General features: G+C 39.3%; 1 protein-coding gene across 4 annotated transcripts in view; it reads left to right on the top strand.

Annotated features, from left to right (window-relative positions):
* Nucleotides 1–24,055, top strand: part of WASHC4 (WASH complex subunit 4) — a 48,979-nt gene that overhangs the window by 9,803 nt on the left and 15,121 nt on the right. For 2 of the 4 annotated variants that reach the window (XM_073000030.2, XM_073000029.2), the window contains exons 6-22: nucleotides 3,173–3,240; nucleotides 5,708–5,790; nucleotides 8,192–8,234; nucleotides 8,570–8,673; nucleotides 9,597–9,717; nucleotides 10,510–10,633; nucleotides 10,735–10,862; nucleotides 12,680–12,840; nucleotides 14,541–14,667; nucleotides 15,757–15,882; nucleotides 16,557–16,664; nucleotides 17,475–17,621; nucleotides 17,754–17,833; nucleotides 18,659–18,764; nucleotides 20,887–21,003; nucleotides 22,423–22,591; nucleotides 23,135–23,289. In XM_073000030.2, the coding sequence (XP_072856131.2) occupies nucleotides 3,173–3,240; nucleotides 5,708–5,790; nucleotides 8,192–8,234; nucleotides 8,570–8,673; nucleotides 9,597–9,717; nucleotides 10,510–10,633; nucleotides 10,735–10,862; nucleotides 12,680–12,840; nucleotides 14,541–14,667; nucleotides 15,757–15,882; nucleotides 16,557–16,664; nucleotides 17,475–17,621; nucleotides 17,754–17,833; nucleotides 18,659–18,764; nucleotides 20,887–21,003; nucleotides 22,423–22,591; nucleotides 23,135–23,289 (1,967 nt within the window). Of the gene's footprint in view, nucleotides 1–3,172; nucleotides 3,241–3,484; nucleotides 3,552–5,707; nucleotides 6,874–8,191; nucleotides 8,235–8,569; nucleotides 8,674–9,596; nucleotides 9,718–10,509; nucleotides 10,634–10,734; nucleotides 10,863–12,679; nucleotides 12,841–14,540; nucleotides 14,668–15,756; nucleotides 15,883–16,556; nucleotides 16,665–17,474; nucleotides 17,622–17,753; nucleotides 17,834–18,658; nucleotides 18,765–20,886; nucleotides 21,004–22,422; nucleotides 22,592–23,134; nucleotides 23,290–24,055 lie in introns of those variants that run through there. The other 2 variants (XM_078376209.1, XM_078376210.1) reach the window with 2 other exon arrangements.

Raw genomic sequence — 24,055 nt, 5'->3', positions numbered from 1 at the left:
ATAGGGCAGAGTTTGCCCTATACTACACATTGCCCACTCCCCCAGCATGCTCAGTTTACTGACTTCGGAAAAATGGAAAGCTGAGTCAACCTCGAACCGACTACCTGAGTCCATCAGGATCAAACTCAGCTCATGAGCAAGGTCTTGACTGCAGTACTGCAGTTTTAACCACTGTGCCCTGAGGCTCCTAATACAGTGGTGCCTCGCAAGATGATGCTAATCCATTTCGCGGAAATCGCTGTCTTGCGAAAACATTGTCTTACGAAACCAAATTTCCCATAGGAATGCATTGAAAATTAATTAATTTGTTCCTAGGGGGAATTTTTTTGAAAGGCACTTAAAGGGTAGGGAGCTGGGGAAGCATCATGGGAGTACTGGCGGGGGGTCCCCTTGCCGTGATCGTCGGCTTTGGAGGTCCCCCGTCAGTCCTCTGATGGTGCAGGAAAAGCCTCGGAAGTCCTCTAAAGCGGGTGCGGGTGGTTTCGGGGCACCCCCGCCAGGGCTCTGATGATACAGGAGAAGAGCCATGGCGGGAGTACCCCGAAACCACCCATGCCTGCTTTAGAGCACTTCGGAAGCTTTTCCTGACAGTGCAGGAAAAGCCTCCAAAGTGCTCTAAAGCGGGTGCGGTTGGTCGTACAGCGAAAAAGCCCCATTGGAACCATCATTTTGCGATCGCTATAGCGATCGCAAAAAAAGTCATCAAGTGATTTCATCATCAAGCGGGGTTGTAATGCGGGGCACCACTGTACAGTGGTGCTTCGCTTAGCGATCGCTCCATTGAGCTATGAAATCGCTTAGCGATGGGGTTTTGGCCATCACCAGAGCAATCGCTTAGCGATGGCCCCTATGGGGAAAAATCGCTTTGCGATGATCGCGGGGAAGTGATCATGGCAAAGCGACCCTTTTTGCATAGCTGATTGGTGGTTCCAAAATGGCCACTGGAAAAACAAAATGGCCGCCTGCTGTTTTGCCTCGCTTTAGAGGCACCGGAAATGGCCGCCCCTATGGAGGATCTTCGCATAAGGTCAGTTTTTAAGCCCATAGGAATGCATTAAACACGTTTTAATGCTTTTCTATGGGCTTTTTAATTCCGTTTAGCGATGAAATTGCTTAGCAGCGTTTTTCCTGGAACGGATTAACGTCGCTAAGCGAGGCACCACTGTATATGCTTCTGTATTCTTAGAGAAAGAAGGGGTTTATGGTGTTTCAGGTAATGCAGTGTTATCCTGAAGCCATGTACCCCGGAAGATCTGGTGTTAGCTGTTGCAAATGCTCTTGATTTTGCCTGCTACTGGGCAAGAATTGTCTAATAAATTTATTAATTGTAAAGTTCTCCTCTGACACAAAGACCTTACAGCAGTGAGTGACTTTAAAATGCTGCTCCTCTGATCATGCTATAATTCTATTCCAGTTTGGTTTCAAAGATACAGTGATATGCTGCCAAATTGGAAACAAGGCGCCTCTGATTTTCTGCCTCACTGGCAGGAAGCAGAGAGAATTGTAACAGCTGCAAAAATCACATTTTTAGCAGTAGCATTTTCCTGAGTCTTGAAAAGCTACATAGATACCACTTACATATAGCGAAGTTATGTATACTTTGTGTGTATACACGTGTATACAGCATGGGGGAAAAATGCCAAGTATTTTACATTTGACCATATGGCAGCAAATCCTGATTGGCTGCAACTTAATAAAGTATACTCAAATGCTATCGTATGTGGCAGTTTTGGCATGAAACATATCCTGACCAGTTCATATACACACTATACCTCTTGTGCACATAAAATTCTTGGCATTTTATATTCAGGTATAATAGCCACTAAGAACCTTGTCATTTTAAAAGTCATCCTTACTCACCTTTTGGAATTTGCACTGTTTAAAATAAATTGTCATTGACCAATGTCCAAGCAAAATGTTCTCATCAGTGTTCACATAAAACTGTGTTGTATAGTCAGGAACAGAGCCAGTCTTGCCTTACTAGTTTTTGCCTTGTGGATAAATCTGTCTTGACATTGGTCAGCATGGTGGTACTCCTGGATTTGTCTCTGAGCCTGCATGCCCAGATTTCGGCGGTGGCCAGGAGTACATTTGCACAATTAAAATTGGCACATTAGCTATGTCCATTCCTGGAGATGTCTGATCTGGTTACAGTGACACATGCTTTAGTTACATCCAGGTTGGATTATTACTGCAATGCACTCTACGTGGGTCCGCCCCTTAATAGTGTCCGAAAATGCAGCAGCCATGTTGCTAAGTAGGGCTGGTTGCAGGAATCATATAACCCTCTGTTACAGCAACTGCACTGATTGTCTATCTGTTTCCTGGCACAATTCAGAGTTTAACCTATGAAGCCCTAAAAGACTTGGTTCCAGGTTGTCTCAAGGATCATGTTTCCCATTATGAGCCTGCTTGGGTGTTAAGATGAACAGTAAAGGCCCTCCTCTCAGTCCCGCTACCTTCACATTTGGTGGGGATACAGGAGGCTAGGCTGGCCGTGTCTTTGCTGTCATTCTGCAAGCAGATGGAGACCTGTCTCTTTAGGCAAGCTTTTCCTTAGTGACTGGCTGCCTGATTGGGTTTTCAAATGGATTGTGTGTCATACTGCTTTGAATATGTTTGTGGTATTGCATATATTTTCTGTATCTTAGAGCAGTCTGTGTTTGGTGCTTTGTAATATTTATATACCTACTGTTTTAGTTTCAAATACAGTACTCTAATTTAATGATGTAAACCATCTTTGGTCATTTTTAAGGAGAAAAGTGAAATAAAAATATTTTAAATAAATTATATTTAAAATAGTGGTGCCAATATTTTATTAAGCTTTAATGCACAATTTAGTGGTAGTATTTTTAATATTATGACCCAAATCCTTTTGCAAAGTTGTGCAGGCAAAAATGCTCTTGCATAGTTAAAGTGCCTCAAGTTAGGCAATCCCTGTAGATATTGTCTGTTGCACGCTGACTTGCATGACTCAGTATGCAACAGATAATATCTAGTGATTCCTTCACTTGAGACACTTCGCCTTCCAAAGTTAACACTGTTTGCATTCCACCTTTGTAGCTAGCTGCACAAGAGGAATTTGACTTATGATTTTAAGAAGCTCGAAGTGTAATTTATGAGGTAAATGTAATTTCTCATAGCAGTTTACCTTTCATTTTTATCCTTCAAGGTATGGATTCCAGTAAGGTGGAGGGAGATAGCCAAATACAGATGGGAAGATATATTTCATTTTTACAGGTAAAGTCTGTGACCCAGTCCTACAACTTTTTTTCTGCTGAGCAATAGATTTCATAATGATTACTTGTGACAGGGATATTTGTCTTTGTGTGAAATGTTTCCCCAAAGTGATTTACAAGTGCATAGGTAATTGAATTTCGATGAAATGGAGAGGCTGCTACATAATTGTCATTAATTTGTGTCAGACTCATTGTGAGCCTTCCGCTCTGTGATTGTCCATTAACTGGTTTTGTGGTTTCTTTAGCACTTCATGCCATTCTTGGGAAACACCAAAGAAATATCCCAACAGCACATTCACATGTTCAGTAGAAGTATGTACATTTCCTTGATCTGTTGTCTTTTGTGCATATATGCTAAAATGCATCCCAGTTCAAGTTCCTAAATGGCTTTAAAAATATGTTTGAAATACTTGCTTATCCACACAGTTCCATATATTAACAAGGTTATCCAGGTTAAAAAGGGCAAGTCAAAAGTTCACTCCTCCTTGTGAGGAGAAAAGCAACTGGTGTTAAGTACAGTGGTGCCTAACATAACGAGCACACCATTTAACGATGAATCCGCATAGCGATGCGGATTTTGCGATCAGTAATGCGATCGCATACCGATGTTGTAATAGGGCGAAAATCGCTTTGCGACGATCGGTAAGCTTTCCGCTTACCGATCTTCGCATTGCGATGGGGGAACAGCTGTTCGGCAGTTCCAAAATGGCCGCCGGAACACCCAGAATGGCTGCCGGAACACCCAAAATGGCCACGTGCAGGATGGGGAAACATCGCAGAACGGTGAGTTTTGGGCCCATTTGGAACGGGCTTTTCCGTTCCGTTTAGCGATGTTTCCCCATAGTGAAGGTTAATCTGGAACGGATTAACCTCGCTATGCGGGGCACCGCTGTAGACCCATGTAGATAGTTAGAAAAGCAATGCCATTTCTTCCTTGCCCTCCCTGTTAGTCAGTGGTTGAGGAGTGTGGCCTTTAGTCTGTTTGTTCTTGCTGCTGAGTTGTGAAAAAAGACCACAGAACTGCGTGATTTGTGGTGTCTGGCCTTCAGATACAAGATAAAACAGTGAAGCATAAGATACAGAATAGAGCTGTATTTGTTTCTTGCTTAAATGTATATAATTGAAATGTTGAGTTTTTTTATTTAAATAATGTTTGTTTGAAAACAGCTGTTCAGAGAACACTTAAATTATATTAAGATTATATTAAAAGAAAATAAGACAGAAGGGCATGAACTGCTTAATTTCCTGTATTTTGTTTGAATTCTTGTTTCTGTGACTTGTATTATTTAGTGCCATGTGATTGCTGCATGTCGAGGTCATTTTTCCTTGCAAAATACAGGTTCTGGGATGTTTTGTTCAGAATTAAAATAAGTTGGTGGCCAATACTCCTGAAATCTTTTGCATATTGGTCTTTAATGGGAGTGGGATGGGAGAAATTTGCTCAGTTTTATCTGTTTCTGCCTTCCCTTCAGAACCACTGAGACATAACCCGAGTCAGATAACTGCCTACTATTTCATGTTCTGTTACTAGGAAAATTTTCAGGCAGTTTACACTTTTCATTTTTCAAAATTGTTTTTCTTTTGTAGCTTTCCAGGGCACGAGGCCATTAAAATTTCCAGAGAACAGAAAATGCTGACTAGTTGTTCCTCACTCTGTAGGCAGAGTCCTAATCTTTGGTTAGTCAGTTTCCTGCTTGCAGAGCCAGTAACAGTAATTTTAATGCGGTCGTTGCAAAACTGTACAGATCTGTTGCTGGGCCTTCATTGTTGCTCGTATTAAAAGAAAACTACAGAGTGTGAAAGTCAGCATGAAAAACATCACAGGTTTTACATCAAGGATATTGGCAGTACACTTTGAGTTCTAGACTTGGGAACAAATGAATAATAAATAGATAAAGTTAGATGGTTTAAAATCTTATGTAAAAAACAAAGAAAAATATAAGTAAGTAAAAAAAGATACAGGTTGAAATTCTGTTGTTTAGCATCATTAATTGCAGTAGAGTGGGCCATGGAACTGATGGGGATTTAATGAGCCAGTGAGTTCCATTCATTCAAATGGCCTACTCTAACTGTTGATTACTGTGTCAAAGTAAATCACAGAGTTATAGGAGGAATGTGACCACCAGCAGACTGTTCCTAATGAAGTAATCCCCCCTTTTAAATATTGGGGTTACGCACAATTCACAATCAGTGAAATGAAGTCATGCTCTCTATAATTGAAAAAAAAATACTTTTTATTAGTGGGAGTCTGTCACTGCCAGTGACACCACTCTTCTTGGGCAGGGCAACAGGATATTGGCCATTAAGTAATTAGAGCTTTTTTCACATGGCTGCAGTTTTGGTTGTTCTATCCAGTTGTTAAGGACATAATTGGAAAGTTGATTTGGTTCATTACCCTTCAGCCAGTGGACATTCATTTTGTGAGGAGCAGTTTCTAATGCACATCTGTATGATTTATATCATTTCAGGAGCTCTCTTGTTTTGTGACCCGGTGCTATGAAGTAGTGATGAATGTAGTTCACCAGCTGGCTGTCCTTTATACCAGTAACAAGTAATTAACTGGCAGTAATGTTCTTCAAACTTACTTGTTGAATACGCGCACACATACAGTATCATGCTGAAATGCTTCCTATATCTTGTGTATTTTGGGAGGGAATGTGTGGTATGTGTCTGAAGTATCCATTGCATTCGTAAAATAATATCTGGCTATATGGGGATGTAATACTAAATCACAGTTCAGCATTACAATAATGAATCTAGCTTCACTGGTTTCTACTCTTACCACGAGGAGAACAAAAGTTTCTACTTCAGTTTTAGCAAAGCATACTTTGGAACTCATGTGGCATGTGAATCTTTACTGGAGTTGGTAGAAACAAATACATTTTAATGTTAGCTTCTTCCCTTTAACATGGTTAAGATAAACACTAGTTTGTCTAGATTTAGACAACATGAGAAACCAGGGTTACTCACTGGCTCTTGAATGTAGAATTGCAGTGTGGCAAGTGGACCATATTCATAGTGATTAGGGGATTCTGCTCGGTAAGAATTTATCTGTGAAATGACTAGCTGTTGCGGGTGTCCACTTTTGAAAAATGAATTCAGAAGAGTAAACATCACATGAAAATATTCAGCACACGAGTTAAGGTGCTTGGCATTGCTGAAAAATTCCACAAAATGTTACAAATATTAATGTCGTTAACATGTTCATCTTTCAAGTAGTTTGCTTTTTGTGTGGTCATTGTATACTTTGTATACTATGTGCTATTATAGCCCAGAGTAATTCTCTCCTAGTTTTGTTTTTAACAGTATTCAGTCCTGCAAACATAACTTATTTTATTCACGGATGATAATTTAGCATGTATTCTGGCTGCTGTAGTTCATATAGCAGCTTAGAACCATATCATATTAATTGGTTTTGTTTGTTATACAGAGTGAAAAACTTTGAAAGTAAAAAGCTAAATAAAGGCTAGATACCAACACAAACTGCTGTTAATAAGTGGAGGGACTATTACAGTTCTCTACAGCTTGTTATATTCCAGCTCCAGTGCTTTTTGCTGGTCATTATGACCTGCCGGAAGCTGAATAAATTACTGCTTTCACTAACTATCTGCGATTGCAAGAACTGGGTGGGTGGGTGAGTAGTTACAGATGTTTTATTGCTTCTGGTGTGTGATTAATTTTCTGAATCAAAACTTGCGCAGGCCTTTGATTTAATGTGCTTTTTCAGTTTAGTTTCATTACTTAATAGCTCTCAAATGATTGTATGTTATTTGGTGGCTTTATGTAATATTACAGGCGTACCTCGGTTTACATATGCCTTGGTTTACATAATTTTTGGTTTATGAGCCGAAATCCGTAAGAAATAATGCCTTGGTTCACGTTTTTACGGGGTTTTTTCGCTGTACGAAAAGGACGCATTGCACCTGGAGGTTTCTAGTGCCGCTCTGATTGCTGCGGCAATCTGTGTTCCGGTTTACATAATTTCCCAATTACATAACATCCCGGATGACAGATTAATTTCATAAATCAAGGTACTATTGTATATGCTATCAGGTTGGGACCAACTTGTAGTGACTCTAATAAGGGTCACAAGCTAAGAGAGTACAGTGGTGCCCCACATGACGACGATAATCCATTCTGTCAAAATCGCTGTACAGCAAAATCATCGTCATGCGAAAAAATACCCATTGGAATGCATTGAAAACCAGTTAAGCGTTCCAATGGGGAAATACCTCATCGTCCAGCGAAGATTGCCCATAGAGAATGGCCGATCAGCTGTTTAAAATTGCTGTTTTGCGAAGCTTCTGTCCGGAAAACAGTCAATTTGCGAAGGAGGGATGCCATTTTGTGAAGGGAAGCCATTTTGTGGAGCCGGAAAAATAATTGTTTTGTGAACAAATGGTTCGCGAAGCAGGGACCTAATCGACGTAAAGCGAAAGAAATCCATAGGAACCATCGTTGTCAAGCGGTTTCATCGTCGTGCGGGGTCGTCGTTATGCAGGGCACCACTGTAGAAGATTTGAATCCAGGTCTCCTTGTCCCAGTCCCTCACTCTGACTCTTTGCCACACTGGGTACATGCTGGGTTGGGGTGTATATCTCTTGCATTTTGGAAACTGCAGTTATATTGGCCAGAATTCTATTGCTTTCACTCATCGTAAGCCCATCAGCATAAATCTTGCTGTGAATTGCAACAATTTAAGATGTATGTGTAGGCATTTGTTCTGAGACATTAGGTGCATATGATACAGATCTACTCAATAAAGAAAGCCAATAGCCTTGAGTTTGCAAGATCTGAGCAGGCCTTTTACAAGTCCTTAATTCACAGCGTCACACAAGTCAAATGTGACTTAACAATACATTACTATAGTGAATTTATTTAAGACTGCTAAAAGCTTGTGCCTAAAGTAACTTAATTAAATGATGTAAAATTGAATATTTTCTGTCTTTCAGAAATGCACCCAAAGTTATAGAAACATCAGGAGTTCATTTTCAGGTGAGGATTAATCTGGAGTTTTGAAATGGTGCACCATAACATCTTGCACATTAATAGCTTGGAGGTTGCCTTCCTTGTGAATATTCTTTTATATTTAACAGTTGAATTGATCCTGGTTCTATAATTGGCTCACAATAAAACCCCTTTTCACTGCCCAGAGTATAATGATGACAGCAGTGCACTCATGTACTTTTATGGTCTTTTACATTCAATGAATATGTCAAGTTTTCTTGGGAATACTGTGAATGCAAAGTGCCACTGAATTCATTACAGCTTACCCCCAGGTAAAGTGGGTCAATGTTTGTAGTCTAAACCCTATGCAACTTTTCAAACAGGCTGTGTATGAGCATCTGGGGGAACTGCTGACAGTTTTGCTTACTCTGGATGAGATAGTGAATAACCATGCCACCCTGAAAGATCACTGGACTATGTACAAAAGGTACATTTTAACATTTATGTCCGCAGTAGAAGAAAGAAGTATCAATAGTGTGACCGCTTGAAGGGGTATTTATTAGTTTTATTTACCGTATTTTTCCATGTGTAAGACGCCTCATGTATAAGATGCCCCCCTTTTCTGCGCAAAAGTAAGAAATCTTAAATGGGACTTAGCAAGTGTAGGGAAAAGGGGATCAAAGCCCTGCAGGATTGCTTTCCCTTCCACTTGTTTTTGTTCTTTCCTAAGCTTACTTCCGTGTATAACGCGACCCTCAATTTTTATTCTAAAGATTTTAGACAAAAGTATAGTCGTATACACGGAAAAATACAGTATATGCCGCATTTCTCCCAGCAAGGGACCATACTGTACCTATTCATTCCATTAAGACTTGAATAGGGATTTTAGTGCATTTCACCCAGTAAACTTCATAAATTTGGTATTCCTATGCCTTGCTACTCTTGTGCTTATTTATTTTCTCTTTCTCCATTTTTTACCACTGACTTACAATAAAAGCTTAAATATTGTTCTGACATATTATTGCTTTTATTGGTCTAGTGTAAGTGATCCATTTGAGGTCAACTATTTTTAAGTTTTCTGTTATGCTGGTTAACACCTTTGGCCTCCATCTTTATCAGTGAACACTGTTTCTGAAAATTACATGATTTTAGCATAATTCCTAGTATTTTTCTGTCCCAGGAGTACAGTTGTGCAGTGAAGTGGTTACAAGTTTCTTCATTGTCTGTGTGTGCACATGCATGCAAGAATAAAGAATTTAGTTATTTCTTAATGAAAACGTTTAAGCATCGTCTCTTTCTTTAAATTTGTCTTCCCTTTTGAAAGTTTCTGGATATACCCCACCATGTATTGATAATGTGGAGTTTTGTTGCATTTATTTTTACTGCTTTTCTTTTGTTTTGCTCCGTAAGGTTACTAAAATCTGTCCATCACAATCCTTCTAAATTTGGAATACAGGAAGACAAATTGAAACCGTTTGAAAAGCTGCTATTAAAACTTGAAAGTCAACTATTGGATGGAATGATATTCCAGGTAACATATTAAGTATGAATGAATTTATGTTCCTGACAGCACAGGGTTAGGGAATGTGTAGCCTAACCTTATGCATCTTTCACCATGCGCTGTGCTAGACAGTGCTCTTGGGAGTTGCAGTCCAATGGTATCTGGAGCACCACACATTTCAGACCCTTGTAAGAAATTGTAAATGTATCATGTAAAATCCTATAGAGTCAAATGCTTACCTTCTAGAAATTGTCATAATTAAATTGGCTATCTTACTTCTAATTAGTATGCTTTCCCCTCCCTCCTGTGAGCAAAGAAGAAATGAATGTGCTGCACATGCCAGCATTCAGTAAACTAGAACTAGCCAAGAGTCATGGCTTATTACAGGCAGATACAACCTACTTTTTGAGTGGTGGATCCAGCATGGCATTCTGGGATCAGTCATGCTGAATTTTTAAAAACTCCAAAGGCTTTCTTTTCAACACTAATGTTTGAGTGGTACTCCTTACTAGCACATATTTATAGAAACTAATTAGTCCAGAAATGTGTTCAGTTTTTTTAAAAAAAATCCCTTATGAAACTAGTTGAATCTCATATTGAAATAGATCAAGCTAATCTACTAATCGTTCATAGCCACTGACCAGTTTTAATCAGATTTTTAATAGGACCTTACTGAAATAGAAATTCCCCAAATAAGGTCAGCTTGTTATTTAAATTATGTATGTAATGAATTAAAATTTCTCTCCTGTATTATACATTGCACTGATGTTTTCTATGGTGCTAGTATTGTAAATTGTTCTTATTTCTCTTGTCCTCATTCAGGCTTGTATAGAACAGCAGTTTGATTGCTTCAATGGTGGACTGACAGTGTCGAAGAATAACACTTTTGCTGAAGAGTTTGCATATAGTATTCGCACAATTTTTGCAAACATTGAAGCTAAACTTGGTAACACAAGACAGCCATTTTTTGCATTGACATTATTGTTTGTAAAAGTTTTTACATTGACAGACTTCAAAAATATTCTTTTCTGTGTGTATTTGTACAAGGTGAACCTTCAGAAATTGACCAGAGAGATAAATACGTAGGAATTTGTGGGCTGTTTGTACTGCATTTTCAGATTTTTCGGACTGTAGACAAGAAATTTTACAAATCGTTACTGGACATTTGCAAAAAGGTGAAGGTTTTGCTGTTTGTAACTTTTCTTTAATAGTTTACATTTCACACAGAATGTGAAAAAGCTTTTATAGAAACAGTTTAGATTAGATCCTTGAGGATGGGATTGCAAGGAATCATATTTTTCATCAGTATTGTTACTAGCTCTCGTTCATAATCATAATTTTGGGTTTTAAATATTTATATTATTTTTAAATGTTTTCATGCTTTGATTGTGTTGTCTTCACTGAATAAGAGATGTTCATATGTTGTCTGTAGGCTAAAGGAATTGCAGAATGTTGCCTTTACAGTTGTAGCATTCGAGATGCAAGGGATGAAACAAAACATGTCTTATTTTTTGAAGTAAATTGCAAAAGTGCTCTCATTGACAGTAATGGCTATAAATGTAGTAATTTATAACCATATTTACTTAGTCAGTGGGATTCCTTCAGACTAATGTGTTTAGGATTGTACCCTAATGAAAGACTTTAAGTTTAAAGCATGTATCTTCTTATCTAAGGTTCTGCTTAGTTTTGCAGTGAGCATGTAATCCACATATGATGAGGGGAGTGCATTAGCCCTGCCCTTTTCATCATTACTTTGAACATGAGAAAAGGGAAAGACTGTTGTATTTCGGTAGCCTCTGCAAATGAACAAGAACCCCCCAAAAGTTTGGGTCTGTGTGAGGTTACTTAGATAGAGGAGGCTCCCCCTTTTCAGACTGTTCCTTTCATGCAATGAAAAAGATGAAAGCTGGAAATCCAGCTGGCATGTTCACCTTGTCATGTAAAGATTACACATAATTACATTTTTACTGAATATGGCTTGTGTTTGATGAGATGTGCCACAGTGGTAGAGTAATACAATTTACAGAAGCAATCAGATTAAGCTGTTCTGTCTAGGGATTTAATGCTAATTCCATTGGTCTCTTATCATGTCTGTCAATGCTTGAATGGCATCCTGTGAAGAAGTGGCACAATTTTTTCATTTCTGTTTGTTGTGTGATGCCATTTTCAGTCAAACTATAAAAACTTTTTGCTGAAGCATTAGGTGCAGTAATTTTTCCCCATTATTTCTTGAGCTGCTAGGAACTCTAGGTATCTTATCTTGCTCCCCTGCTTCACCACCTTCTTTTTCACAGCCTTGTCCTATGATTCTGTGCCATGCTGATACTGCAGAATAAGGCAGCTGAGTAGAGCCCAAAATCCTGAAGAAACAGTGGAGGAAATGCAATACTTTGACTTGAAATGGGTCTCAAACCTTGACTGTTTTTTATTTCATTTTATTTACAACATTTGAAAGATCCAAAGTAGCTTACAGTTTTAAAAGAAACAAAGTTAAAAGCTAAAATAAGTTATTACTATGTTAAAAAAGAATTAAACAAATATTAAAACATTATAAATTACACCAATATTAAAAGCACAAGTAAAATAACAGCGTGCAGTAATCCCTCTTAAAAACTTCCCTTTGTCAACCAGTCATTTAAAGGAAAGCCTGTTAGAAAAAATAGAACTGGAAAAATAGATTTGGAAGGAACCTCAAGCATAATTGAATCTGGTCCTCTGCCAAAGCATGCAGTTCACACCTGAAGCATTTATGAGCAAAGGCCGTGCAATCTTTGTTTAAATACCTTTGTTATATGTGTATTCCCGGAATAGTTGATAGAACTTCAGCAGTGCATGTGTGTATAAGGATATCTGTGTAAGCAATGTAGTGAATACCTGGATTTCATTTTGAATGTGATACTTTCAGGAAGGAGATTGTCCGACAGGAGATTCAGTATTGGCACCAATAAGGACTTCCTATTCCTTTGTTATGATTTTTACTGTTTTTCTTCAGGTGCCAGCCATCACACTTACTGCTAATATTATTTGGTTTCCTGACAATTTTCTGAACCAAAAGATGCCAGCTGTTGCCAAGCTTTTGGATAAGAAAAGTTTTCAGTCCATTAAGTTACAAAGAGAAAGTTTCTTACAGCAGAAGGCTCAATCACTTACCAAGTAAGTTCAGAACATAAGATTTCTGTTTGCACAAATATTTTTTTGCACACACATACAAACGTTGATAAACTGAAACACTGGAAGCACTAGCTGAAAATCCATTACACATGCTTTATGTAAGGAGACTTTGGAGTTGCCCAATTTACATGATGGAATCACTGTGCAAGCAGTGTGGTTGGGGAGAAGACAGAGAGAGCCATCGATATTAAGAGAGCCCTAATATTAATGTGCTCAGGTAGAGGAGTTGCATGTGTCTTCAGTCTGATGTTTTATTTGAAGACTAATATATTATTAGACCTGTGAAATGAATCAAGTTATGTCCATTATTATTATATTATTTTAGATATTTACATTGGTTTACATTACACATGGCAAAGTGTGATTTGCACTAGTCATAGTTCAGAACTCAAACCGTGGTTTAGAGTTGCTTGTCAGGCATGGGATTTTTCCACTACAACTAGCAGAATTCAGGAAGAAATTCATCAGCTAGAATACTGGCAGTTTTAGCCAAGGCATTAAAATTCTGTGGGGAATTTCAGGAACCTCATGTGTTCCTCACCAGTGCCCTATCCACAGATAGCCATTAAATCATGGGGATGGGTGGATCTTTTCTAAGCTCCATGGGAGCAGCAAAGCATTTGGGGAGTGGTAATTTTTTTCGAGGCACCGTTTACACTACAGGACCTAATGAACAGAGAGTCTACTGCTCCCTAATATATAAATGTACTTTAATAGCCATCTGCAGGGTAAGCCTAGCCTAGGAACATGGGACGAATTCTGAAGGTCTCCTGAAAATTTGAATTATTTGGCTAAAACTACCAGAATTCTAGCTGAGGGAATTCCTGCTGAATTCTGCTGGTTGTAGTGAAAAATCCCATGTCTGGTGAATTCTGGTACAGTACTTGTAGTTGGGGGGGGGGGATCCTGGAAATCTCATGCCTGTTGCTCATTTGTTCTTCTTTTCTGTCCCCTAAGTACAGTGGTGGCTCGCACAACAAGTGCACCGTAGAGCGATGAATTCGCTCTACGAGGCCGGTTTTGCGATCGCATACCGATGCCTCAATAGGGAAAAAATCGCAGAGTGAAGGTCGGTAAGCGGTTTGCTTACCGACCTTCGCTTTGCGACCCGCCGATCAGCTGTTTGGCGGCTACAAAATGGCCACCGGAAGCCGCAAAATGGCTGTGCGCAGTGTTTTCGCACCCTCGTTAAGCGAGGGGAGGGCGCGAAAATGGCTGCCGGCCATCGGAGAAACATCGCTGAACGATGAGTACAGCAGCCGATTGGAACGCATTAAACACTGTTTAATGCGTTCCAATGGGCTTTTCTGCCCCGCTCAGCGATGTTTTCACACAGTGAGGGTTAATCCAGAACGGATTAACCTCGCTGTGCGAGGCACCACTGTACTTCGTTTCATAAATTCATTCCCATCATCATGTGATGTAGTGCAACACCACCTGGAATTGGAGCAGTGGTTGTAACCGTTTGCCAATTAAAACGGTTTTCCATACAACAGTTGAAGGAGTTCCTGGTGTGCAAATCTTTTTTAAACTGTGCTTCCTGGTTTGACAGCTGATCACAAATGATTATTTGTTTGCCAGCTGATCATAAATTCAGACATCATTTCAAAACACAGTTTACCTAATCTTGATTTGGTGTATTCCTTTGAACATTTAAATTATGCTATTTGTTTTCTTCTCAGGGAGATGCAGTCATATTATGTGTTTGTTAGTTCATGGATGATGAAAATGGAATCTATATTGTCAAAAGATCAACACACAGATAGGTTTGCAGAAGATCCAACCAATAGGTGCAATGTTTTTATACAGGTGTGTTACAGGCTCTAAAATGACATGTTTAGAAAATGCTGCTTAATTGACAGATGCAATTTTCTTGATCATCTGTATTTAAGAGGGAAATGGGGAAAGCAGGTTTAATTTTTAAATTACAGTAGGACTTTCATATCTGTGGGATCAGTATCCATGGTTTCACTTATCCTGATCTGAAAATATTAAAAATATTAAAAGTAAAAGATCTAGAAAAAAAATATTTTCACATGTATTACCATAACAGGCCACCAAGTGGAGCCAGAGACCATGTTATGAATACTTGTTAGTGAAGAATACATAGCATGGCCCCTGGTGCACTCTCGTGGTCAGTTCTAGTAATGCATGTAAAAACAAACCTTGGTTTTTTTCCTTTTATCATGCTATGTACCGTATATATACTGCTTGTTATTATCTGTGGTTTTCAGTATCCGCAGGAGCCATGGAACCAATCCCCAGTGGATATGGGGGTCCTACTGTGTATAAATATGAAATATAAACTTTATACATAGTACCATTGCCTTGTATATATATATTTTGTGAAGTTATGCATGCAGCCGGCCAATCAAATTATACTTTGAGCATTATGTTTGCTTGCAGGGCTTGATAATTTACTTTCTGAAAACCCGTAGAAATAGTTCAGATACAATGTCTTATCTATTTTCATAGTATGTGAATGGGGCACTCCTGCTTCCCATTTCATACAGTGCAGATTTCTTCCTCTGCTACTGTTTCCACCTGAACTGGTAAACAGCAGTGTGCAGTTCCAGATTGTAATGTAAATATAGCTGAATCTAGACTCAATGAAACATGGGAGCAAACACACTGAAATATGTGGGATGTACTTTACATGTGAGTAACCTAAATCTTACTGATTTCAGTGTGGCTATTATAAGTATGACTTAGTTTAGATCGAACCTTATTTGGATGTAGTAAGATACCAATCGTCAATGTGTTTGTTTTGTTCCTTCTGTTTTCCTGAGAGCATCCTTGCATCTGGGACAGCTGTATTTAATGTGGAATAGGCAAACTTTTTTATAATATTCTAATAGATATTTAGGATTACAGTTTCTCTTTCCAATTTATCTCCAGGGATTTCTGTATGCTTATAGTCTTAGCAACATCATTAAAACAACAATGAATCTGCATATGTCCATGCAAAAGCCAATGACTAAAACCTCAGTTAAGGCATTATGCAGGCTTGTGGAGCTACTCAAAGTAAGTTGCAATTTTCAGATATTTCTTAGTTGGTAAACCTAATATGCATTATATTAGCATACCTCATTAGGAGGTGAATTGTGGGATGTGTGTTTAATCTGTGAATAGAACGGACAGAATAGACACAAACAGTTGTTTAATTAAACATATTTATTTGAGTAGCAGTGGATAATCATTATGTTCCTGTGTCCCTTTTTATACAGACAGCTAGGGTTGTTCTCTCACAAATGCTTGCGTATTTCCTTGAGGTCTGAGGTGGGTGCTGTTGCTACACTCCCTCTCCATGATATTGACTAGGATTTCTGGGATGGGAGTCAGGTTAAAGCCATCTCATCCTTGCCATACAATCAATTACTCATGCTGAAGAATGCTAGATACTTTCCCTTGCTCTCACTTTGAAAAGTAAAATCTCCAGGATCAGAGCAAGCCTCATAGTTATCCTAGCACAGAGAGGAAGAATCAAGATAGATAGCTTTGTCTGTGTTCTGTTTCCCTGTAGAATTAGGTTCCTACTAGCCCACCAAACAGCAGCTTTCTTATTGATTGGAACTGTTGAAGGTTGTGGGGCAGGTTAGTTTTCAAGATGGAGGAAATAACAAGTATCGGAATAAATGGCTTTGAATTACTGTTTCATTGGTGTTAACTGTTATGTTCTGGCATGTGACCAACTTCAGGCAATAGAACATACGTTTTACAGACGAAGTATGATTGTTGCAGACTCAGTGACGCACATAATTCAGCATCTTCAGCATCAGGCTCTCAGTGCTATTGCTGTAGCCAAGGTATGTGATCAAAGTTTCAATTAAGCACTTGCATTTTATATCCAAGTGCCATGCAATTAAACTAAGTAATTGTAAAGTAGCTCGAGAGCTTCATCTTTACCTTTGTTCATAGAAACTTGCTAAAGAGATCAAATAGTAAAGGCGCTGGTCTGGTTTTTAGACAAATCAAGAGATGAAAATAATTCTCTATTCTGTTTTATTGTAACATTGCCGTTCACCGCCAGCTCAGCAACAGTCTCTTACTAATATTGGTTAAATTTACATGAAGAAGACAACTTATTAATGACTTCATGTCCCAAGAGGTGGACTGTTTCTCCTCCTGCCAAACATACCCCAATTATACTAAAATTGATATTTTAATATCTTCTGTTAACTGACATAAAAGCAAAGAGGAAGGCAAAATAAACCTATCACTTCAACAGAAGAGGGAGAGATGTTCTGAAATGTTAGAGCATGGATGAATGAGCTTGAAGAGAGTGAAAGATCGTATAAGCAATACTAATTACCTTCTTGAGTTCACTGAGGACTTGTCCATTGAAACTAAAGAGAATCTGCATTCCTGGACATCTCCCCTTTGCTTGAAAGGTACTTGTGCAGAATAGTCTCCAACTGAGAGTGTTTGCTGGCATCTCCAAAGCTCCAGTTGTGTTCTCTGGGCTTTGAACAAGCCCTCAGTAATGTCAGGACTTCACAAATGTGCTGACAGTACTTAAGCTGGGAAAAGGGAAAGGGGCTAGAGGGAAATAAATGTGGCAAATTAATAAGCACGGTTTATTTGTTCCCATTTCTTCTCTGTGTTTTGAAATCAAGAAAAGAGTCATTTCTGACAAAAAGTACAGTGAACAGCGCCTTGATGTACTCTCTGCTCTTGTGCTGGCTGAAAACATCCTCACTGGTCCTAGCACAAAACAGAGGAGGCTCATTGTTTCCCTTGCCCTCAGTGTGGGCACACAAATGGTAAGTGGAACATTTCCTCCCATATCTGAATATTGCACAGTTTTACCAGCAATGACAACAGAAGTGGTTGCGATCCAGCCCTTAGTCTGACATTTCCACATGCTGTTCCCTTCCCCCCTTTCTTTCCTTCAGAAAACATTCAGAGATGAAGAACTCCTTCCTCTTCAGGTGGTTCTGAAAAAGATGGCCTTAATCAGTGAGCTTAGGGAGCGGTAAGTAATGCCACACAGAGGATAGGGGGAAAATAAATTTAGCCTTGCAGCATAAGATTAAATAATAATCACGTACTGTCAAGTCAACATGAATTTGACACAACTCCGGGAGGCAGTGGAAGATAGGATGGCCTGGCGTGCTCTGGTCCATGGGGTCACGAAGAGTTGGACACGACTAAACGACTGAACACACACACACACACTGTCAAGTCATTTCTGCTTCATGGTGACCCTTTTCACACTTTTCCAGGTTGAGAATACTCAGAAGTGATTTACCACTCCCTTCTTCTGAAGGAACCCTGGGACTCTGTAGCTTGCCCAGGGCCACACAGGCTGGCTCTACTCACAGAAAGCACAGTGAGGAATCAAACTCCCAACTTCTGGCTCCACAGCCTGCTACCTAAACTATTGAGCTATCCAGCCCTCTTAGGATTGCTATAAACCAGTTCTGACTTGATGGCACATAATAGCCAGTCCCTGATAATTGGCTATCTTAACTGAGGTTTATTGGAGTTTTCTGAAAACATCTGGAGAGCACCATGTTGTATCTTGATGGTTAGCAATATGAAAGGGAGCATTCCAGCTTTAGGGGAACCTGAACAGGAGGAGGGTTGCTCTTGTGTTTATGTCCTATTTGTGGACTTGATGTCCACAAACATCTGATATTCGGCTACTAGGAGACCAGAGTGTTAGACTAGGAAGGTCTTGATCTGATCCAATAGGGCTCTTCCTGTGCACCTAAGTAAATACATATCAAAATCAATGCTGTAGAAACAATAAATGTTTGCTTTCTTGCTCAGTAACTCTGTGACTTCCCCATTCCAGAGTCCAAGCACAGTGTGACTGTTCCTTCTTGTACTGGCACAGAACAGTGTTTCCAATTTATTTGGATGATGTATATGAAAATGCAGTTGATGCTGCTAGGCTACATGTAAGTAGGCAAGATTACCGTATTAAATCTATTTCAAATATACGAAGGCATGGTTTAATAATCTGTTAATGAAGTTTGCTTGGAAAATGGCTGTGCATCCCAAAGGTTTTTTTAACAGAATAGTGGAACTAAAACCTGCTAAAGAAAAGAGGAGAGAAGGGAAAGGGAACAACAGTGTGGTTTATAGTGGTTCATATGTTTATTTAAACTAGGTCAATATATTTCAGAAATATGTTTTTAAAACTCTTCGAAGTAGAGATTTAGGGCTGGCTTGAAATGAATACTTACACCTGGTTTTGATTTCATGCTAAACATGGTTTATTAGTTCAAGAACAAGCTGTCATGGATCTTGGGCATATACGAGGGGGTGCTGATAAGAATTGAGGCTTTCCCAGAAAAAAATGAGCTAGGAAGCTATAAATTGCAGGGTGTGTTGGCCAATTTCTCTGTATTCAATGGTGCAAAAATCAGCTACCTATGATTTTAATTTATCTTTCATGTTCAGGTCCAAAGTGAACATGGCAGCACCTCCAGAAAAGTTCAGTGTGGAAGAGCATAGGACCATAATCAAGTTCCTGTTTATCCAAGGGAAAGGTGCAAAGCAGATCCATGATGAAATGTCACAAACTATGGGTGACAGTGGCCCTTCATATGCAACAGTCAAACATTGGGTTGTCAATTTTAAAACTGGCCATTTTGGTGTTGAAAGTGAGAAACCCAGTGGAAGGCCTGTTTCTGTCTCTGTGCCTGTAAATGTGAAAGCCATCCATGACATGATCATGGAGGACTGCTGAATATCAGCCAAAGTATTGCTATATACCTGAGAATATCATGTGAGAGAGTTGGTGCCATTATCCACAATGACTTGGAAATGAGAAAGCTGGCAGCAAAGTGGACCCCCAAACTTTTGACAACCAAACAAAAGAGGAAACATGTGGAGTCATCGGTGGCTGTTTTGGAACATTTTGCAAGAAATGAGTCAGATTTCCTGGGCAAACTGGTAACTGGTGATGAGACATGGATCTACTGTTATGATCCTGAGACAAAGGAACAGTCTAAGGAATGGAGGCACAGTGGTTCCCCCAGGACAAAGGAATTCCGAGTGCAAAGGTCGGTGCAGAAGCAAATGGCAACAGTTTTTTGGGATAAGAAGGGAGTTCTGCTGGTGGACTACCTCCAACAGGGTTCAACCATCAATGCAAAATATTACTGTGCTTTATTGCCGAAGATGAGGCAAAACATCAAGGAAAAATGTTGAAGAAACCTCTCCAAAGGTGTCATCCTATTGCATGACAATGCCTCGTCACACACTGCAGGTGAAACAATGGCAAAACTGACGTCCTTAAGATTTCAAGTGATACCCCATCCACCCTATTCTCCTGACCTGGCTCCTTCTGACTGTTATCTGTTCCCCAAACTCAAACACCTAAAGGGACAACGATTTGGGAGTGTTCTGGGGGCAACTAATGCTGCAAACGAATGGTTACACCAGCATTCGGAAGAATTTTATTTGCAGGGACTTAAGAAGCTGCAGAACAGGTGTCGCAACTGCATTGACTTCCTGGGGGAATATGTAGAATAGTGTGGCAGTTACAGCTTCCTAGCTCAATATTTTCTGGGAAAGGCTCAATACTTATCAACACCCCCTCGTAGGCTTCTTTCTGCTTCTCTTGTCCCCACCCCTGTAACTAAGAAAAAATTCTAAATGTTTAGCATCCATTTTAAATGAATCTTGTAAACCTGAATTAACTATTCTTAATCATAACTATACTTGATTGAAACTACCTGAATTCAAACCATTGTTTAAGAAGCTTGCTCAGTTAACTATAGTTACGGGCTACTACAGTTCACAGATTGAATGGCACACTAGATAGCAGGTAATGGAAATTGAAGTTTCTCGTCCCCTGGTAGCTACACCGAAAGAGAAGTGGGGAAGAATGGAGTGTGCAAGCAGTGGGTTTTTGTCTTAGCTGTAAACTGTGGTCTACAAGCGCATCTCAGATCAGCCTTAGTGATCTGCCATTGTTGTGGATCCTGAGTTTGCAGTGCTTGTGTTTCTTTAAAATACTTTTTGGCCTGTATTGTTGTCTTTCTAAAAATTAATTTGGAACTTTTTTTACAGTACATGTTTAGTGCCTTACGAGATTGTGTCCCAGCTATGATGCATTCAAGACACCTGGAATCATATGAGATTCTTCTGGAAAGCTATGACAGAGAAATTATGGATGTTTTAAATAAGGTGATATTACAAGTATTGCATTTACTTGGTACGAAAGTTATTAAGAGTGTCTATTAAAATGTGCTGTTGAAATTGTTGTGTGATATACATATAGAACATATATACTATTCTTGTAGCTATTGGTACAAATAAGAAAAAGAATCCTTCACTTTATACAACGCCCTGTAGAGGCAGTCCCAAAACCAGCAAAATCAGGGAACTGGACAGGGGTCAGATTGCATTTGTCTTCAGTGTGGAAGGGATTGTCACTCTGGAGTTGGCCTTCTTAGCCACACTAGACGCTGTTCCAAGTCCTCTATTCAGAGCAAGTAACCATAGTCTCTCGATACTGAAGGATGCCTAATCTGTAGTTTTGCAGAGCAAATCTCTACAAATCAGAACACTAACAATGATTAAATCAATGAATTCTTAGAAGTGGTGTGCTGTATTTTTTGTTGAGCTTCTTCAAGCCGCTTAGTATTGAGATGGCCAATCAGAGATAGCCAAAATCATACAGGGAGTGGTTGGAGTTTTAGTGATTTTGTAGTGCTTTATATATCTATTATCTAAACACAGTGAAGCATCATAGTAGTTAACTGTGTGACTTGGCTGGCTGCTAATTCTTAAATTGTGACTTGCTGATAATAATGATGATTATTTTACTCAATTAATACCCAACCCTTCCTCATCAAAGCTCAAGATAAGTAACAATGTACAGTACATACAGACATACAGTATTTTTAAAAGCATACATTACAAATGTTTATTAAACTACAGTAATATAATATAAACAAAGAACAGTAACTGCTGCTTTCCAATAAATGGCTGTGCCAAGTTATGTATATTAGAGTAAGTTTAAAAAATATTACTTTTGTATTTTTGCATTTGATAGTTTTACAGTATTTTTAAAGTGAGTAGAGTTAATTGAAAAAGTTGAATAGAAATTCTAAACAGACATCTTACACTAATTTTTGGCTTTCTTTCTTTTTGCTTTCTCTTTTACCTTCGCTCAACAGCATGTGCTTCTGAACATGTTATGCATTTTTTATATATTCTGCATATTTTAATTTTACTTTCTTTCAGTATTCCTGCCCCCTCTTTGCTGCATTTTCTCTTGTGTTTTGTCTTGCCTTTGGTTAAGAAAAAAATAACACATAATATACCTCTTGAATTTGAAGTACTTTAATTGGTTGGTGATATTTGCATTCTGAGGGGAAAGTTGTACACTTATCTATTATATATAGCATATGGAAAGGCTCACTTTCTCTTGTTATTTTTGAGTAAAATATCGCTGCTGATTTTCCCAATGGAGAAGGAACACTAGCTTTCAGAATCTCCCATTTCTCTGTAGTATATTTACTAATGTGTGTCCTGTGAAAATCAGTGTGTCCCATTTCATGAAAATGATGTCGGTTTTTAAATTATGTTTGCTTTGGGCAGCACCTTCTGGACAAATTATGCAAAGAAATAGAAAAGGACCTGCGGCTCTCTGTGCACACACATTTAAAGCTGGATGACAGAAATCCATTCAAAGTTGGCATGAAGGACCTGGCTCATTTCTTTACTTTGAATCCTATTCGATTTTTCAATCGGTTCATAGATATCAAAGGTAGGCTTTACTTAATACTAACTATCAAAGCTAAGTACTGTTTTTGTCACTCTAAAATCTCTTCCTTCTCTTGCCTTGCTTTCTGGGAAATAGTCTGTCTTCAGCATTAAGATTGCCACAATTCCAGAAGTTACTTACAGTACAGTGGTGCCTCGCATAATGAGCGCACCGTTGAACGATGAATCCGCATTGCGATGCGGATTTCCCCATCGCTAATGCGAGGGCATGCTCGCATTACGATGGGGGAACAGCTGTTCGGCGGTCGCAAAATGGCCGCCGGACACCCAAAATGGCCGCCGGAACACCAAAAATGGCCACCGGGACACCCAAAATGGCTGCCAGAACACCAAAAATGGCCGCCGGGACACCCAAAATGGCCGCTGGAACATGGGAAAACATCGGAGAACGGTGAGTTTTGGGCCCATTTGGAACGCATTAAACGAAGTGGCATACAAAGAATGGGCCAGTTCTTTTTCTGTGTCCTATTTTCAAATTCTGAAGAGAAAAAAAATACTCAATTACTTTCTCCTTATTTTATTACAGCTCATGTGACACATTATCTAGATAAGACATTCTACAATCTTACCACGGTGGCTCTGCATGACTGGGCCACGTATAGTGAAATGAGGAATTTAGCCACTCAGCGCTATGGTTTGAGCATGACAGAAGCACATCTTCCAAGTCAGACTTTAGAACAGGTATGCCACATTTGTACTGGTATCTGAGTTGAATTGCCTTGGTCCTAAAAAAAGATGGAGTTCAATTTTTATGCTTCAGATAATTTTGTTTCGCTGCAGACCTGCAGCTTTGGTGTGCAGGTTAGACTGTGGGTCATTCTCATTCTCTTGCTAGAATTGGATAATGATGCAAAAAGAATTATAGTAGAACCGCCGTATCAGTGGGATCAGTACCCACGGTTTCAATTATCCACTGCTTGAAATCAGTGAATGAATGAATCCCAGAAATACGCATTCTCATGACCAATGATGGAAGAAGCTGCTATGCTATATACAGGTGGTTTAGTGGAAATGCACTTGTGGCCTAACCGGGTGAAATGGAGAAGCCACATTTGCAGGGGTGGGGTTGGGGGGGTAGGAGGCAGCAGTTGCTGGTTTCAGGGAAGCCTCTCTTGCAAACAGGAGGGCAGGAAGCCCAATCCTTTGGTAAGACTGGGCCAGGACTCCTTTCTGAGCCATGCATGGACAGCAGAAAAACTGGAAATAGGTCTTCACTATTCCTCGCATTTGCTGGGGGGCTTGGAACCAATCTCCCGAGGATAATTTGGTCTTGTATTTAGTTTTCGTTATATGTATTTCATGTTCCTTCAAGAGAAATGGAAAACCACATTTCTACAGAGAGTCTGCAATGGGATTCAGTGGGCCTTTGAATCATTTAATATACTGCCCTTATTTCTAATGTGTATAGGATTGTTTTTAAATGATCAAATTTGTTTATATGCTTTTG

The sequence above is a fragment of the Pogona vitticeps genome, chromosome 5 (assembly GCF_051106095.1).
Source record: "Pogona vitticeps strain Pit_001003342236 chromosome 5, PviZW2.1, whole genome shotgun sequence".
In the NCBI taxonomy this organism is placed as follows: domain Eukaryota; kingdom Metazoa; phylum Chordata; class Lepidosauria; order Squamata; family Agamidae; genus Pogona; species Pogona vitticeps.
This window is presented reverse-complemented; position numbering and strand designations above follow the sequence as displayed.